Source organism: Bufo gargarizans, chromosome 3 (genome assembly GCF_014858855.1).
Source record: "Bufo gargarizans isolate SCDJY-AF-19 chromosome 3, ASM1485885v1, whole genome shotgun sequence".
Taxonomy (NCBI): domain Eukaryota; kingdom Metazoa; phylum Chordata; class Amphibia; order Anura; family Bufonidae; genus Bufo; species Bufo gargarizans.
Window position 1 is genome coordinate 493,378,919 of NC_058082.1, and position 12,755 is coordinate 493,391,673.

At 42.8% G+C, this 12,755-nt stretch overlaps 1 protein-coding gene across 1 annotated transcript in view; it reads left to right on the plus strand.

The window, feature by feature from the left end:
• The first annotated feature begins 230 nt into the window (after window positions 1-230).
• CCDC92B (coiled-coil domain containing 92B) overlaps window positions 231-12,755 on the plus strand; it is a 117,765-nt gene continuing 105,240 nt past the window's right edge. The window contains exon 1 of the mRNA XM_044287962.1: window positions 231-360. Within this exon, the coding sequence (XP_044143897.1) occupies window positions 231-360 (130 nt within the window). The remainder of the gene's footprint in view (window positions 361-12,755) is intronic.

Here is a 12,755-nt window from a genome sequence, read left to right on the forward strand (position 1 = left end):
TACAGAGCGCTCCTTTCAGAACGCTCAGGTGTGAACCCAGGGTGACATTCATGGCACTTTTCACAAGCGTTCAAAAATGCAGGAAAAATCAGTGTGTGTGAAGGAACCTTAGTGGACAGGTTTATTTGAGAAGCCACTGTTGAGTTCTGTAGTCTTCCTATATTGATTACTTAGCTGATGCCTCTATCTTCCTTTATGTTTTACCTCTCTCATAGGAGTTGACTCTCATAATGGAGACTCAGTCTTTGGAGCAGCAAATCCAAAGTGTGGAGCGCAACATCACTTTCCTAAAAAAGGAACAACTAGATATGTTGCATGATCTTCACCAGGAGATTCTTTGTTTGCAGAAGCGCTGTAAAGGTAAGCTGATGCAGATTATTATTTTTTTCCAAGCAGTTTTTACTCATTCCTCTGCAACCCGTATCACTTCAGCTGTTGCACAACTCCCAGCAGAACCAGGACATTAAAGTTTTTTTTTATTTTTTTTAACATTGATCACTGTACCTATTCTCAAGATAGGTCATCAATATCAGATCAACAGGAATCCGACTCCCTGTTCTGATGATCAGCTGTTTGAAGAGACCTTGGCAGTCTGGTGAGCACCGCGTCCTCCTTGCAGCTTACCAAGCACAGTGCCATTCATTAGCAGGGGTGCACCACCAATGAGGCCAGGTGAGGCGATCGCCTCAGGCAGCCCCAGGTAGGGGGAAGAGGAGGCATCCAAAGGGCCATGGGCTGAAGATCCATGGGCTGAAGGGAAGGGGTTAGATTAAGAAATTGTCATTGAGAAGGGAGGTGCTGTTTCAATCTTCGCTTAAGGCAACAGAAGAGCTAGGTGCACCACTGTTCATTAGATACTTGCTGTGCTCGGTATTGCAGCTCAGCCCCATTCACTTTAATGGAACTGAGCGATCTGTGCCTAGGTCATGTGTCCGACCCCCACCAATCAGATACTGATGACCTATCCTGAGGATAGGCCATTCATTTCAAAAACTCAGACAACCCCCTTTGTATTCACAAAAGCCATCTCTGGGCATTAAGGTCCTGAAGGTTCACACAGTATCCCACAAAGGGTTAATAGGTCAGTGTGGTCATTACTCTTCTACCTTGTCTGGCAGTGATGTGGCACTTCTGATGGTATGACGCCTGCTGGATCCCTTACATTGTTATTTGCATTATGCCGATATATAGCAGCTGCTACAGGATCCACCACCTGAAGGTACCTGGCCAATGACCTGGTCACATAGACCATGAAATGACTACATAAAGCTATACACCAGAGCATGGAAATGAAATGTGCGCTCTTTGTTTGGCTAGAGCAAGGGTCCTGCTAAATACAGAAGAGTGCTTTTCTGAAATATGTGCAAAAATGGATAAAGGAGATTTCCTTTTAGAGAAACAGTGTCACGCCCTGCCCTGTGAGAGGCCTGAGAAGATCTGACAGACTTGCTACACATGAGTCTATCTGACAGATTGTTCTGTTTCTCTTTGTTGTGGTTTTGGGCAGGATCCTACCTCCCCACAGGTTCTGCTCATTAGCTATTTAGTGGTGCTATTTATACCCGCCTCTCACTATAGCCCTTGCGGTTTATATTTGCTTCTGGCGTTCTCTGCTGGTATTTGGTGGTTCTCCTGCTCCCCATCCGTCTTAAGCTAAGTCCTATTCCTTCCCTTTTGTTGTGTGTTTTGTCTAGGTCTCAGGAAGACGCTGGTTCCTGCACCAAGCGATAGGAACCGGTTGTCTTATCGCCAGCTTCCTAGCTGAGGGTTTGTTTCAGTTTCAGCTAGGCTTAGGTTCCAGGCATGAGCACTTCCACCTTTAGGATTTGCTCATGTTGTCAGCAGTCAGGAAAAGACTCAGGGATTGTCAGGTGGTGACCTTTCCCTGTTCCCTAGATTTGGGGCCTAGCCTGGTGTTTTGTTGCTTTTGTTGTATTTGGTTTGCTTCCCTTCCCTCACCTACCGTGACATTATAAACCGCCCATACCGTCATTTTTTTTCTTTGCTCTGTGCAAAATAGAAGCTGTTGATGCACTGGTGGATCGCATGCATGGATTGTCTTTGGAGGTTGCTGACCTCCGCAATTCGGTTGCACTGTGTCAGAGATCCCTGGCGTCTGGCGCCGCTGGTGGGAACCAGGTCAGTCTTGAACCTAAGGTCGCTCTCCCATATAGGGTTTTCTGGGGGAAGTGATAACTTTGTTCGGTTCAGGGAATCTTGTAAATTGTATTTTCGTCTACGTCCGAGAGATGAAAATCAAAAAGTGGGGATTATCATTTCTCTGCTAAAAGGTGATTCTCAGTCTTGGGCCTTTTCTCTGCTGATCGGTTTTGAGTCCCTCCGATCGGTGGATGAATTTTTCAGAGTCCTGGGCCTGATTTATGATGATCCAGACCGGGTCTCTCTGGCCGAATCTAAGCTGCGTAGCTTGAGTCAGGGAGAACGTTCTGCTGAGTCATATTGTGCTAAATTTAGAAGATGGGCAACTGACTCGGAGTGGAATGACCCAGCACTCCGTAGTCAGTTCTGTCAGGGGCTGTCTGAGAGACTAAAAGATGCCCTTACATTTATTGAAAACCTTGATTCTTTGGAGACGGCCATGTCCCTAGCCGTACGGATTGATAGACGCCTGAGGGAGAGGTGCAAGGTTCCCCTCAACCAGGATGTGCTATCATGTGGGGAAACTGTCCCTCCTGTCCCTCGGGGCACAGTGAAACTTGAACCTGTGCCTGGGGATGAGCCTATGCAGTTAGGTCAGGTCTCTTCTTGTCCTGGTAATAGGAACTCTAGAGGTCAGAGAAGATTCTGTTTCTTCTGTGGTAAAGGAGGACATTTCATTAATTTGTGTCCTTTCAGGAAGTCTCAAAGTGGAAAAGAAAAAAAAACCTTGGTAGCATGAATGGGGAGTCAGAAAAGGTATATTTGTATTCTACCTGCAGTACCCGATTTCTCCTGCCTGCCATGGTGGCGCTAGACTCTGAAAATATTGAGTTAGAAGTATTTGTTGACAGTGGTGCAGGGGTTAACCTTGTTGATTATCAATTTGTTAAGTCATGGTTTTATAACAAGCGCATTAAGCAAAGGGATATCAGTGTTTGCTATTGATTCCACTCCTCTCTCACAAAAGTATCTAACTCATATTGTGCAGGATATTCATTTGAGGGTGAGTGATTCTCATGTTGAGTCCATTTCTTGTTTTGTACTAAAAGGTTTGTCTGCTCCTCTGGTACTGGGTTTACCATGGTTGATCAAACATAATCCTACCATTGATTGGCAAACTAGACAAATCAGTAATTGGTGTGATTTTTGTATGGACAACTATCTCGGCGCATCTATTTCTGTGGTATCCACTAAGGTGTTACCTTTGTCTCTTTCTGATTTTGTTGACGCATTCTCTGAGGGTGGAGATCAGGAGTTGCTCCCTCACCAAGAGTATGATTGTCCGATCAATCTTATTCCCGGAGCTAAATTGCCAAAATCTCGGCTATATAATCTTTCCCAACCCGAAAGAGTAGCTATGCGGGAGTATATTGCCGAGAGTTTGACAAAAAGTCATATTAGACCATCTAAGTCACCTATGGCAGCTGGCTTCTTTTTTGTTAAAAAAAAAGACGGGACCCTTAGAACCATGTCTAGATTTCCAGGAACTGAATCTCATTACTGTCCGTGATCCTTATCCTCTTCCCTTGATCCCGGATTTATTTGATCAGATTGTCGGAGCCAAGGTGTTTTCTAAGTTGGATTTAAGAGGGACTTATAATCTGATAAGAATCAGGGAAGGGTATGAATGGAAGACTGCCTTCAATACCCCGGAGGGCCATTTCGAGAACCTGGTCATGCCCTTTGGTTTGACTTATGCCCCGGCAGTCTTCCAGCACTTTATCAATGACATTTTTCATCATTTGATGGGGAGGTTTGTTGTTATTTACCTCGATGACATACTAATTTACTCACCCGATATGGAGACTCATCAGGATCATTTAAGACAAGCATTATCGATCCTTCGGGAGAATAAATTGTATGCAAAGTTGGAGAAATGTGTGTTTGCTGCCCAGGAGCTGCAGTTTCTGGGTTACTTACTTTCTGCCTCGGGTTTTCGCATGGATCCTGAAAAGGTCCGTGCGGTACTGGAATGGGATCGGCCGGAGAATCAGAAAGCTCTGATGCGGTTTTGGGGTTTTACTAATTACTACAGAAAAAGTATCCTGAGTTATTCCACTGTTGTCATGCCTTTGACTGATATGACTAGGAAGGGTGTGGACTTCTCAGTCTGGTCGGAAGAAGCATTACAGGCTTTTTCTGCTATAAAGGAATGTTTTGCTTTATCTCCCATTCTGATGCAACCCGAGGTGTCTCAACCCTTCATTGTGGAGGTTGACGCATCAGAAGTGGGAGTCGGAGCAGTTTTGTCGCAGGGTCTCTCTCCTAGCAAATGGCGCCTGTGTGCTTTTTTTTTTTTCAAAGAAACTCTCTGCTGCCAAAAGAAATTATGATGTTGGAAATATAGAGTTGCTGGCCATTAAATTGGCCTTTGAGGAATGGCGTCATTGGCTAGAAGGAGCAATTCATCTGATTACGGTAATTACTGACCATAAGAATCTGGCTTACCTGCAATCAGCTAAGCGTCTGAACCCTAGGCAGGCCAGATGGTCATTGTTTTTTACCAGATTTAATTTTGTGGTCACCTATCGCCCTGGGGTCAAAAAAGTCAAAGCGAATGCTTTGTCACGTAGCTTTCCGGGCGGGGGGGAAATCGGAGGATCCCGCTCCGATTTTGGCTGATGGGGTGGTGGTATCCGCTCTTTATCCCGAACTGGAGGCGGAAGTGTTGGGGGCTCAAGGTGAGGCAACTGATTCCTGTCCATCAGGGAAGTGGTTTGTTCCTTCTGAACTTCGACACAAGGTTTTTAAGGAACATCATGATACTGTCCTTGCGGGACACCCTGGGAGTAGATCCACAGTGGATCTTATTTCCTGGAGATTCTGGTGGCCAGGGTTACGTAAAAGTGTGGAGGGATATGTAGCAGCTTGTGAGACCTGTGCACGTGCTAAGGTGGCTCACACTCGGCCTTCAGGATCTCTTCTACCTTTGTCTATCCCGTCCGTGGATGCATTTGTCCATGGACTTCATCACTGATTTACCGAGTTCCTTTGGGATAACTGTGATTTTGGTGGTGGTGGACTGCTTCAGTAAGATGGCTCACTTTGTACCATTGTCAGGTCTGCCCAATGCTAAAACTCTCGCTCAGGTGTTTGTTGATAACATCGTGAAATTACACAGCATCCCCTCTAGGGGGACGCAATTTGTTTCCAGGTTTTGGAAGGCGTTTTGGTCTCGTCTGGAAATTCAGTTGTCTTTCTCTTCGGCTTTCCATCCTCAGTCGAATGGACAAACTGAGCGCACTAACCAGAACCTGGAGACTTATTTGAGGTGTTTTGTCACCGAGAATCAGGAAGAGTGGTCTTTGTTTTTGTCCTTGGCTGAGTTTGCCTTGAATAACCGTAGACAGGAGTCCACTGATAAGTCACAATTTTTTGGCGCATATGGTTTTCACCCAAAGTTTGGTACTTTTTCTGGGACTGAATCTTCTGGTATACCTGAAGAGGAGAGATTATCTTCTTCGTTGTCTTCTATCTGGCGGAAGATTCAAACTAATTTGAAAAAAAAAATGGGTGAAAGATTTAAACGGATGGCTGACAAAAGACGTATGACTAGTCTGGACCTGTGTGTAGGTGATTTGATGTGGTTGTCCACTAAGAACATTAAGTTGAAAGTACCTTTTTGGAAGTTGGGCTCAAGATTTATTGGTTGTTACAAAATCTCGGCTATTGTTAATCCGGTTGCGTTTCATATAGAACTTCTGCAAGCCTGGAAGATCCATAATGTGTTTCACAGGTCTTTGTTGAACCTGCTGAACCATCTCCTTTGCCACCTCCTCCTGTCTTGATACATGGTAATCTGGAGTTTCAAATCTCCAAAATACTCAACTTGCATTTTCTTCGTGGCTCCCTTCAGTACCTTGTGAATTGGAGGTGATATGGCCCTGAGGAAAGAATGTGGGTTCCGGCTACTGATGTCAATGCTAGTCGCATTGTAAAGGCCTTTCACAGGGCACACCCGGATAAGGTTGGTCCTGGGTGCCTGGAGGTCACCTGGAGAAGGGGGGGTATTGTCACGCCCTGCCCTTTGAGAGGCCTGAGAAGATCTGACAGACTTGCTACACATGAGTCTACCTGACAGATCGTTCTGTTTCTCTTTGTTTTGGTTTTGGGCAGGATCCCATCTCCCCACAGGTTCTGCTCATTAGCTATTTAGTGGTGCTATTTATACCCACCTCTCACTATAGCCCATGCGGTTTATATTTGCTTCTGGAGTTCTCTGCTGGTGTTTGGTGGATCTCCTGCTCCCCGTCCGTCTTAAGCTAAGTCCTATTCCTTCCCTTTTGTTGTGTGTTTTGTCTAGGCCTCAGGAAGACGCTGGTTCCTGCACCAAGCGCTAGGAACCAGTTGTCTTATCTCTAGCTCCTTAGCTGAGGGTTTGTTTCAGTTTCAGCTAGGCTTAGGCTCCGGCGCATGAGCACTTACACCTTTAGGATTTGCTCATGTTGTCAGCAGTCAGGGAAAGATTGAGGGATTGTCAGGTGGTGACCTTTTCCTATTCCCTAGCTTTGGGGCCTAGCCTGGTGTTTTGTTGCTTTTGTTGTATTTGGTTTGCTTCCCTTCCCTCACCTACCATGACACAAAGCTATTAAAATGATTCATTTTGCAAGAGTTGTATTTGTAGGTTACATAACCCAACTTAACTCCCTAGTGACCAGCCTGTTTTGTGCCTTATTGACCAAGTGCTTTATTTATTTATGTATTATTTTTCCTTTTTCATTGTTTCCTTCCACTTTTGTCTATGTAGCTGTACGAGGGCTTGTTTTTTGCAGGACAAGTTGTACTTTATAATGATGCCATTTTGGGAAACACATAACTTATTGATTAACTTTTATTAAGAGTAATTTCACACTAGCGTTTTTCTTTTCCGGTATTGAGTTCGTCACAGGGGCTCAGTTTTATCCTAATTCATTCCGAATAGAGAGCATTCCATTCAGTATGCATCAGGATGCATCAGTTCAGTCCCTCTTACATTTTTTGGCCGGAGAAAATACTGCAGCATGCTGCATTTTCTCTTCGGCCAAAAATTCTGAACACTTTCCGGAATGCCGGATCCGACATTAATTTCCATTGAAATGTATTAGTGTCGGATCCGGCATTAAAAGTGCTGCATTGACGGATCCATTCTTCCAGTCTGCTCATGCGCAGACCTTTAAATCTGTGAAAAAAATAAATACTTGATCAGTTTTTCCGGATGACACCGGAGAGACGGATCTAGTATTTCAATGCATTTGTCAGATGGATCCGCATCCGGATCCATCTGACAAATGCCATCCGTTTGCGTCCGGATTGCCGGATCCGGTAGGCAGTTCCGGTGACGGAATTGCCTGCCGGAATCCTCTGCCGCAAGTGTGAAGTTACCCTTACTCTTTCCGGGAGGGAGATGGGAAAAAACAGCAATACGGCCACTGAGTTTTTATGTTATAAATTTTGCGGCTTTCATCATAAATAACACAATAACTTTATTCTCTGGGTCAGTACGATTACAGTGATACCAAATAGATATAGTTTTTTTTTACATTTTATTTTTACATTTTGCTACTATTTCTCAATCAAAATCCTTTTTTTAAATAAAAAAAATTATTTTTGCATCGCTGCATCCCATTTTTGCGGGTTGTTATGGATGTGGTGATACCAAACATGTAGGGGACATTTTATTTTTCCAATTTTTTCCATTGAAAAGCGTTTTTTTTTTTTTCAATTGAAAAACTGATTTTTTTTATTTCAATCTTTTTACTTTAATAAATGGGGGTTTTTAAAACTTTTTTTAAGCATTTAATAATCCCACAAAGGGACTACAAAAGGCAATCTTTTGATTGCTTCGAAAATACAATACGCTATTCCTATAGTGTCACATGATCTGTAATGTCAGTTTGTCTTCCTGCTCTGATGATGTTTCGAGCACAAGCCTGGGGAGCAGATCTGCCATCTGCTGCTGTCTGCCCTGTGTCTCGCTTCCCACTGGATTCTTTAGCAAAGTTTAACCCCTTCTACCAACAGCAGCAAAGACTCAGGGTTGGATGCTTTGCTAAGCAGCTGCAGGGCTCCCCCTTCTCCAGGCAGTGAATAGACAAATGCTGTGCACAGGATCTTCCCTCCTTACCCTGCAACCACAGAGCTGACAAACTGGAGGAGTTCTGAAGAGCATCACACAAGAACAGGTAGGAGGAAGATCCTGTGTGTAACAGCAATGTCATTTTACTGCACAGTTGGGACTTGTGTTCCTACACATACAAAATGAGTATCCCATCAGTAAAACATTTCACTCAGGGCAACAATTTTATGCACCACATGTGCTGAGCAGGAGGACGGGAAAGGCAGTCTTTGTTGAGGCCCACAAATATTTGTTAGGAAAACCTCAGAGATTGTTGTTACTGCATGTAAACAAAGGGGCAGAACAGAACTAGGGAAATCAAATATATATATATATATATATACACACACACACACACACACACACACAGGTAACCTCAGACAGGTAACCTGCAACCAAAAGCTGTTAAGACTTTACTGCAGTGAGGGATACTGTTAAAGGGAACCTGTCATCTTGAAAATGAATTGTAAGCTGCAGGCAGCATGTTAAAGAGCAGGAGGAGCTGTGCAGACTGATATGTAGCTTTATGGCAAAAGATTCAGTATAACTTGCAATTTATTTATTTAAATTCCTATTAATTCTTGGCTTTGAATTTCAAGGAGACAGTCCTATCAGTGATTGACAGCTAGCTCTGTATACACAGACATATAGGGAAGGTTGTCAATCACTAATTGGACTTTCTTCTTGACTTCAAAGCTCTGAATTAGCAGGAGTTTAAATGAATAGATTACACGTTTTACTGACTTCCCATAAGCGTGCAGCTTACATTGCATTTTCATGGTGACAGGTTCACTTTCAGATACCGTTCACACCTGGATAAGACCTGGGCAGCCATATCACTAAAACCCTGTATCCCTCAGTGGACATTATAGCCACCATTAAAAGAGTACTATTTCCCGTCATAGATTCTACTGGAAGAGAATTGAGAGAGAAGAGGGCCATAACTCCCATCCTAGCCTAAATCCATGCATCATTATCTGGGAGTACTGTACAGTTGCTGTTGTTGGATGTACTACAACTCCTATTTTGCACTTCAGTAAAGAGAGACGTTTATTCTGCTACATCTGGCCTACTTACTGACTCCTGCACCAAACGCCATTGCACTCTACACGCTAATCTTTGCACCCATACAAACATTTAACATCACAAGTAGGGATGCGCGAATCGACTTTGGTACATCCAAATTTGATTTGCAAAAAACTACATTGTAATACTGTACTGAGTGCGGTGCAGAACAAAGGTATGGATCGGAAGCCCATGGAAGCACTATGGAGTGCCTCTGTGGGTTTTCTGTCCGTGCCTCCGTACTGCAAAAAGGAAATGCATGCACTACTTTTTTGAGGTCTGATGCGGATCAAGTAAATGGGTCCTGCATCTGCATACGGCGGCCCTACAGTCTGTGCCCCTGCATTGCGGACTGCAATTTGCAGTCCCCAGCACGGCATGGCCTGCACACGTTTGTGTGCATGAGCCCTTAAAGGTGTGAAACATGTGGTTAATAAAACTTTTATTTAGGTATTGTGCTGTTTTGAGATGAGTTTATACTATATTTGGTAACTGTATATTGGTATCATTTGAGCACTTCATAGTGGCATTGTGTGCCACTGCTGCATTGGCACTTTACGGATTATTTATGGTTTTTGTTTATAGCATATGTTATTTCGACAACTGAACAGAAGTGATGATTAGCCAATGTATTGCACAAATGCATTGGTTCTTACTGAAATCAAAGAAAATCGTATGTAAAATTTAATAAAATATTTTGCATTCAGTTTTCTGTAATATAGCATTCACAATCCATTACCATGGCAAACATCACCATAGAATCTCATTCTTAACCCCTTAGGGACACAGCCTTTTTACACCTTAGGACCAGGCCATTTTTTGCAAATCTGACCAGTGTCACTTTAAGTGCTCATAACTTTAAAACGCTTTGACTTATCCAGGCCGTTCTGAGATTGTTTTTTCGTCACATATTGTACTTCATGACACTGGTGAAATGAAGTCAAAAAAATATTTTTTTTTGCACCAAAAAATACCTAATTTAACAAATTTTTGGAAAAATTAGCAAATTTCAAAGTTTCAGTTTCTCTACTTCTGTAATACATAGTAATACCCCCAAAAATTGTGATGACTTTACATTCCCCATATGTCTACTTTATGTTTGAATTGTTTTGGGAATGATATTTTATTTTTTGGGGATGTTATAAGGCTTAGAAGTTTAGAAGCAAATCTTGAAATTTTTCAGCAATTTACAAAAACGACATTTTTAGGGACCAGTTCAGGTCTGAAGTCACTTTGCGAGGCTTACATAATAGAAACCACCCAAAAATGACCCCATCTAAGAAACTACACCCCTCAAGGTATTCAAAACTGATTTTACATACGTTGTTAACCCTTTAGGTGTTGCACAAGAGTTATTGGCAAATGGGGATGAAATTTGAGAATTTCTTTTTTTTGTCAAATTTTTTATTTTAACCCATTTTTTCCACTAACAAAGCAAGGGTTAACAGCCAAACAAGACTGTATCTTTATTACCCTGACTCTGCCGTTTACAGAAACACCCAATATGTGGCCGTAAACTACTGTACGGCCACACAGCGGGGCGTAGAGTGAAAGGTGCGCCGTTTGGTTTTTGGAGGGCTGATTTTTATGGACTGGTTTATTTACACCATGTCCCATTTGAAGACCCCTGATGCACCCCTAGAGTAGAAACTCCCTAAAAGTGACCCCATCTAAGAAACTACACCCCTCAAGGTATTCAAAACTGATTTTACATTCGTCGTTAACCTTTTAGGTGTTGCGCAAGAGTTATTGGCAAATGGGGATGAAATTGGAAAATTTCATTTTTTTGTCTAATTTTCCATTTTAACCCATTTTTTCCACTAACAAATCAAGGGTTAACAGCCAAACAAGACTGTATCTTTATTACCCTGACTCTGCCGTTTACAGAAACACCCAATATGTGGCCGTAAACTACTGTACGGCCACACAGCGGGGCATAGAGTGAAAGGTGCGCCGTTTGGTTTTTGGAGGGCTGATTTTTATGGACTGGTTTATTTACACCATGTCCCATTTGAAGACCCCTGATGCACCCCTAGAGTAGAAACTCCCTAAAAGTGACCCCATCTAAGAAACTACACCCCTCAAGGTATTCAAAACTGATTTTACATTCGTCGTTAACCCTTTAGGTGTTGCGCAAGAGTTATTGGCAAATGGGGATGAAATTGGAAAATTTCATTTTTTTGCCTTATTTTCCATTTTAACCCATGTTTTCTACTAACAAAGCAAGGGTTAACAGCCAAACAAGACTGTATCTTTATTACCCTGACTCTGCCGTTTACAGAAATACCCAATATGTGGCCGTACACTACTGTACGGCCACACAGCGGGGCGTAGAGTGAAAGGTGCGCCGTTTGGTTTTTGGAGGGCTGATTTTTATGGACTGGTTTATTTACACCATGTCCCATTTGAAGACCCCTGATGCACCCCTAGAGTAGAAACTCCCTAAAAGTGACCCCATCTAAGAAACTACACCCCTCAAGGTATTCAAAACTGATTTTACATTCGTCGTTAACCCTTTAGGTGTTGCGCAAGAGTTATTGGCAAATGGGGATGAAATTTGCAAATTTCATTTTTTTGTCTAATTTTCCATTTTAACCCATTTTTTCCACTAACAAATCAAGGGTTAACAGCCAAACAAGACTGTATCTTTATTACCCTGACTCTGCCGTTTACAGAAACACCCAATATGTGGCCGTAAACTACTGTACGGCCACACAGCGGGGCATAGAGTGAAAGGTGCGCCGTTTGGTTTTTGGAGGGCTGATTTTTATGGACTGGTTTATTTACACCATGTCCCATTTGAAGACCCCTGATGCACCCCTAGAGTAGAAACTCCCTAAAAGTGACCCCATCTAAGAAACTACACCCCTCAAGGTATTCAAAACTGATTTTACATTCGTCGTTAACCCTTTAGGTGTTGCGCAAGAGTTATTGGCAAATGGGGATGAAATTGGAAAATGTCATTTTTTTGCCTTATTTTCCATTTTAACCCATGTTTTCTACTAACAAAGCAAGGGTTAACAGCCAAACAAGACTGTATCTTTATTACCCTGACTCTGCCGTTTACAGAAATACCCAATATGTGGCCGTACACTACTGTACGGCCACACAGCGGGGCGTAGAGTGAAAGGTGCGCCGTTTGGTTTTTGGAGGGCTGATTTTTATGGACCGGTTTATTTACACCGTGTCCTGTTTCAACCCCCCTGATGCACCCCTGGAGTCGAAACTCCCTAAAAGTGACCCCATTTTGGAAACTACGGGATAAGGTGGCATTTTTTGGGGGAGTATTTTTAGGGTAAATATAATTTTTGGTTGCTCTATATTACATTTTTGTGAGGTAAGGTTACCAAAAATTGAAATTCTGATATTTCATCTCCATTTGCCATTAACTGTTGAGGAACACCTAAAGGGTTAATAAAGTTTGTATAATCATTTT